The sequence below is a fragment of the Triticum aestivum genome, chromosome 5D, assembly GCF_018294505.1.
Source record: "Triticum aestivum cultivar Chinese Spring chromosome 5D, IWGSC CS RefSeq v2.1, whole genome shotgun sequence".
NCBI classification, from domain to species: domain Eukaryota; kingdom Viridiplantae; phylum Streptophyta; class Magnoliopsida; order Poales; family Poaceae; genus Triticum; species Triticum aestivum.
In genome coordinates this window covers 88,957,228-88,963,491 of record NC_057808.1, presented here as the reverse complement: position 1 = coordinate 88,963,491, position 6,264 = coordinate 88,957,228, and the positions used below count along the sequence as shown (strand labels likewise).

General features: G+C 43.2%; 1 protein-coding gene across 1 annotated transcript; it reads left to right on the top strand.

Annotated features, from left to right (window-relative positions):
• The first annotated feature begins 322 nt into the window (after positions 1–322).
• LOC123119623 (uncharacterized) lies at positions 323–4,195 on the top strand. The gene is made up of 6 exons (XM_044539481.1): positions 323–626; positions 1,052–1,257; positions 2,054–2,339; positions 3,062–3,169; positions 3,346–3,596; positions 3,695–4,195. The coding sequence occupies exons 1-6, from the start codon at positions 420–422 to the stop codon at positions 3,783–3,785; spliced, it is 1,149 nt and encodes a 382-aa protein (XP_044395416.1). The 5' UTR covers positions 323–419; the 3' UTR covers positions 3,786–4,195.
• The last annotated feature ends 2,069 nt before the right edge of the window (positions 4,196–6,264 follow it).

The following is a 6,264-nucleotide window of genomic DNA, read 5'->3' as shown; positions in this document are numbered from 1 at the left end:
GCTGGTAGTGTTTTGTGCAAATGCTAGTGTTCTGTTGTCTATTTAATTTTATCATGTTGATTATTACGTGACTTGTACTCTTTTTATATGAATGAGATGCGTATTACCATAAAAAAACGTTACAGTGTGCCGCGGTACACGGGAACTGGGCCTGTTCTGCTGGCGCAGATGCGGCAATGCTCACTCAGTACGTGACGCGAGGGTGAACGTGACGCGACGGTCCACGCGAGGCCATACGTGGGAAGGCCGGAGCGTGTCCACGCGTTACGTCCCGCCGGGCCCGCATGGCAGTGGCACCCGAGCTGGCGCTTATCCTGGGTCCAGCTAGGCGCCCGCTCGAACCACCACCCACCAACCAAGCACCAGACCTCGCCAGATAATCAGAGAGGAGTCTCGCCGCCGGCGACGGCCGCCCGCACATGCCGATCTCTGCCGGCATCCGCGCGCCGCCGCAAGGGGCGGCCGTGCACGTCCCCGGGAGCCGGCTCCTCCGCGTCCCCGTTCCTCAACTGGCGGCGGGCGGCGTCCGGCGCAGGAGGCTCGGGGTCGTGGTGGCGGCGGCCTCCTCCGCGGCGTCACCCGACGAGCTCCACGCGCGCGGGAGGCATCTCCACGGTTTCCCCGAGGTGAGCGCGATGCCGATGCCGATGCTCCTCCGTGGAGCGGGTGTCTGTCTGTCTGTCCGTGCTAGCGAAAGGAAACTCTGCCCCTTTGTTGGGGCAATATATACAAATTATTATATAGTCATAATCATGTGTGCAACTCCGCAACACAATTTTTTTTAAAATACGATCGTGCAGACAGAAGCTGAAATCATAAGCAGCATAGAATAGGTTACCTGTAGATTGAGGTGTCTCCAGACAGGTGTGATGAAGTTATTTACCTCCCACTGACAAAGAATTAGATTCTTGTGAGCTTCCAGCCTTCCACTGGAAAAAGTTACTCATATCCTATCGAATCGATGTACTAGAATAGGATTAGCATCTTTTAATCCTATCGAGTTGATGTACTGATGCTGTTCATTACCATGACACGCTTGTATTGTTTGCAGAAATCTTTACTTTGGAACTTGATAAAAGATGTAGAACCTTTGGATCTAAGTGTAGTCCAGAGAGATGTTCCTCCTGAAACTGTGGATGCAATGAAGAGGACTGTTTCGGGCATGTTGGGTCTCCTTCCGTCTGATCAGTTCCGTGTTGTCGTGGAGGCCCTTTGGGATCCCTTCTTCAAGTTGGTGATATCTTCAATAAAGACAGGGTATGCTTTTCTCCTGAATCATACCATTCGTATAGATTATAGTTGAATTTGATTGTCTCTGGTCAAAAGAAGACACATTTTGGCATGGTCCTTTTGCAATTGTGTGCATATAAAAGTAGCAAATGACTTGATGTGGAATCTAGGTCAACCCGTTATCTGAGGTGGACTGGAAAAGTACGCCATTAGTGGTAGGCTGGTAGCCTGCTGTAGCATGCTCTTATTATCTCTGTCTAGGAAATCGAAATTCAACGTCACTACTCACTGTAAAAAGGGCAGTTATCAAACAGTTTGCTGCACTTTGAGTCGCACATGTCAAAAACATGTTTTAAGGGTGTGAACCATAAAATCCGATTCATGTTGTATAGTTTCTTTGAGTGTCCGATTTTAATGCTGGTAGAATTGCTGTCTTGTGTACTTAGACGTTTGTCACATAGAATGTGCAAATCCTGCTTGATTTTTTCCATGCCCTTCCATTTGTTATTGAATGACTACATTTGTTTCACAATTTGAGAAGCAGCAGATCAAAACATGCTAGCCAAACTTAATCATTCAGACTTCAGTCTGAAACACTGACCTTGATCAACTTATTTTCATGTGGTAATAGTTGTTAGTAAGAAAAGGATCGAAAACTTGCTTTATTCACTTTTCTAAAACAAGACAGGAAATTTGAACAAGCTCCTGCCCCTTGGTACTTTTTGCTTTCTTATATGCGCACTTGGCTTGCACTGCCTACTCACAAACATGATAAACATGCCAGGTATAATTATCACCTAAAGTTACTTTGTCTGTATTTCAGGTACACTCTGTCTAATGCTGAATACAGGCTCTCCCTTGAAAGAATCCTAGAGTTGTCTGATGATGAAACTGAGTGCAAGGAAAGAGATAGCACTGAATATAGTCACAGTGACCTCGGTTTGGGAGGATCTATTTTGAGATTATCAGAAGACGATGAAGCGACTAATGAATCAGAAAAGAGGGATGACAATTTATTATCGGAAAATATGGGTGGATTAGATAGCTTAAACGCTCAAGCAAAAGAACATATTCTCCAATTGCAGTCTCGCTTGGATTCTATGGAAAGGGTAACATCTATTTCATACTTAATTTGGCAATATAAGATGATTGTTACTCCAACTGTTTCACTACCTCTCAGTCTCTCCTACCTCGGGATACTCCATTTCAAAATGTCTGTGTATTGAGGAAATCAGTAGTGTGGTTATTGTGTTGACTCCGTTCTATACCCCTGTCAATTAACGTTGAGAATGGTTATATAAATAATTTATTTAGTAGAGATATGCATTATGGTCATTTCTTATTTACTTTTCTCAGGATTAGTGCGAAGGACAGGCCTGGTGCAGTGGTGAAGTACTCCCCACTTGTGCCATGAGGTCTTGTGTTCGACGCGGCCTCTCTGCATTGCGCTGTGCAGGGGTGAGGCTTGCCTCGTATAATCCTTCCCCAGACCCCAACTTGTAGCACTGGGCCTGTCCTTTTCTCAGGATCAGTGGGCTGTAAGCATAGTAGGCCGAGGAAAGATATAGTAAAACAGAGTTCTCAGTTTTAGATGTTTATTCTGTTTTTATGAGCAGTCCTATGTATTAGCTATCAAAGCCATGGTGCATTTTTCGCACAGTTACCTTTTTGTATCAAAAATTCACAAGAAGGCTAGTTTCTGTGATGCCTGAGGTCATCTTACTTTCTTCAGCAAGAAATTAGTCCCATTTCTGTTCTTTCTAATCTTCTTGCCTTAAGTTTCCACTCATCGGATTTTATTGGGATGCTTATTCTATTTTCATTCCTGCAGGAGCTACATGAACTCAAGAAGAAAAATTCTTCCTTGCAAATGCAACAGTTTGCTGGAGAAGAAAAAAATGAGTTACTTGACTACTTGAGATCATTATCACCTGACACGGTTTGTTCTATCTCCTACTTCTTCATGCAGCAGTAATATGTTTCCTCTTGTTTCTGCCTGTAGTCTATCCAGTGCTTCTTATTGTCCTTTAGTTGAACAACTCAATGGATAAGCTTCTCAGGTTCGCTGGGTACCTGTTTTGTGTCTGATTTGAGCCACTTAACTATTTTTTACAGGTTATCGAACTCTCGGAACCTTCCTGCCCTGGTGTGCAGGAAGCTATTCATTCCGTGGTACATGGTCTTCTAGCAACTCTCTCCCCCAAAATGCATGCAAAGCCCCCTCCACCATCAGAGAACATGGCTGGTGGAACCCTGAATTTCGGGAATGGGGATGATGACCGTGCTGAACTCGTGGAGGATGTATCGCTCCCATTTCAGCCCCTCATATCTATTCCCCGGGATCATCTTGCGCGTCTATTATTCTGGTAATAATACAAATGGATTTATAGCCCTCTTTTCCTACGTTGCCTATTGGTACGTTGGAGGTGAACTCTGATCACCCGTTTCTGCGATGGCTGTTCAGGTGTATGCTGCTGGGCCACTACATCCGAGGCCTCGAGCGCCGGTTAGAGCTTTCGCAGCTCCTGGAAATGTCAAGTGACACAAGGTTGTGATTCCCATGGTGACAATGGCCATGCTTAGGCATCATGAAGCTTTGCCAGTGGGTTGTCATCACCCAAAACAGAAACGTTCTGGTTGTTCCCTATCATCTGTGACCGTGTACACAGGAAAGAGAAGGTCCGCGGACCAGGGTATGTGGTCTCCTATTCGCTGTCGCCACAAAAGCTCGAAATGGCTGAGTTGCCTGCGGAGTAGCGGGTAGTACCTGCGAAGTTACCAGGTGGTTGTTTCTTTTCGCTTCCTCGTGGATCGTGCTGTGCATATGTTCTGGTAGTGTAGTAATCAACCTTTGCGACTCTTTTGTCATCTGTAAAGTCTGGTTATCTATATGTATAATTCTGTGATTGTATCATAGTTGAACCGCATTGATCTAACTATCTAAGGCCCTTGTTATTTGTGTCAACTTGAAGGGTGTTTCTGCTGTCCTGAGCCAACGCGCATTTTCAGACTAATGAGATGTTTTGGTAGCCTGGAGGGGTTATGGCTTATGGGCAACCATTCTTTGTGGAAGTGGTTCTTCTGGCCTGCTGTAACATTATAAGATTAGTTTTTGTTTTCGTTTCCCAGGGTCAGAGACCATCCTTTAGTGCCTGGAAAGCCTTTTCATCTTGCGCATCACCAAGCTTGAGCGTAGATGAAGGCTTAAGGGCTTCTTTTGATTTGTATGGTTTCCTTCATCGTATAAATGGAAAGAGAAAACACAATAATATTGTAGGATTTTACATGCAAAACAAAGGATTGTGAGCAACTTGAATTTTATGGAATTGGATGTTTGATTTGTAGGAATATGAAAAATATATAAATTCTCGTGAAATCAAAAGGTTAACTCCTGAGAAGGTAAGATTATACCCCCTTCGTTCCTTTATATAAAATGTATTTTTTTATTATAAAATTTCAAAATATAAGGTGCATTTCTTTCAATTCCTCATAATTCCCTTGTTAGCCCTTTTAGAAAAAGGAAAACATCAACATCTTTCTTCTGATTGTCTATATCTCTCGTTGTAGCAAAAGAAGGAAGTATCTCTCTATCGATGGCATGTATCTCTTACTTTCTTGAACTAACTGATTTACTTGCCACTAATCAACAAATTTGTTAAGGATAATTTCGTCCTAACATGTCTATAATTATATGTCTTGGTTACCGTGCCGAAAATAATACACCTCGCGTAACAAAACAGAGGGGGTATTGTTATTATGAGGTATGACGTTTGCCTTGTCCTTTGTGCTAATGAATGCAAAAGAATTGTTTGGGTGGATTGTAAAATTTCTTTGTTTTTTCCTTGAAACTCAATTCAAAGGCAAAATTCCTAGAACGCGTATAGCCAGTGCACAGCCGCTTGGAATGGTTAGCGAGCGGCTGGCTAATTTAGGAAATTTCTTGCCCCCTTCCTCATTAGGAAAACTTTCTCACCTAATCCCTTTTCTCACGACGTATTAAATGTTAGCATAGCCATTTCTTTCGGTGAATGCTTTTTGTTCTCTTGTACATTTAATTTGTGATTTCAAAATTTTTAAAAGGCATAACTTTCAATCCGCGTGTCGAAATTATGATCTGTTTTCACCGTTGGAATCTTTACGACGTGCTCTTCAAAACTAGATCTCGCATGGGTATGTTTCGACGATCTTTTTTGTGTGCAATTTAATCCCTTTTTGGTGCAATTGTCTAGTCGTCGATGTGCAACTACCTGGCAGTGGATGTGCAACTTTCTCCTACTTATAAACGTGCATTTTTCACTTATGCAAAAACCGGTGTGAACATATTTAATTCGGTTTTCATTTTTCTAAAAAAAGGCATAACTTTTGAATGGAACATCAAAATTAAGACCCGTTTTCACCGTAGGAATTCCCATGACGTGCTCTTCAAAACTAGATCCCTCATGGGTATACTTCGACGAACTGTATTGTGTGCAATTTAGTCTCCGTTTGGTGCAAGTGCCTAGTAGTTGATGTGCAACTACCTGACAGTCAATGTGCAATTTTCCTCTACCCCGCGGATGTGCAGTTTTCACTTATGCCACCTCCACCCCAAACTATCATCTACCATTGAGATGTGCAACTTTGTCTACTTCCCTGTCCAACTGACTATTAGTTGATGTGCAACTTCTCCTTGTCTACGGATGTGTAGTTTTCACTGTTGATGTCTCAGCCAACTGCCTAGCAATGGATGTGCAACTTCGGATGCTACCCCTACAAACTGCCTAGCACTGGATGTGCAATTTCGGATGCTATCCCGACCATCTGCCGAACAATCAACGTGCAACTTTCTCCTGTACCTCTTGGGTGTGTAGTTTTCACTGCTAGCACTCTGTCCCAACCACTGGTTGTTTGTGAGATGTCCAACTTTAGGGCCCTGCCTATAGGCAACTTTTCTCTTTCCTCATGGATGTGTAATTTTTTACCATCCAACAATCCATGCTAGTGAGATGTGCAACTTCTCCTATTATCTTGGCCAACTGTCTTGCAAACTATGTG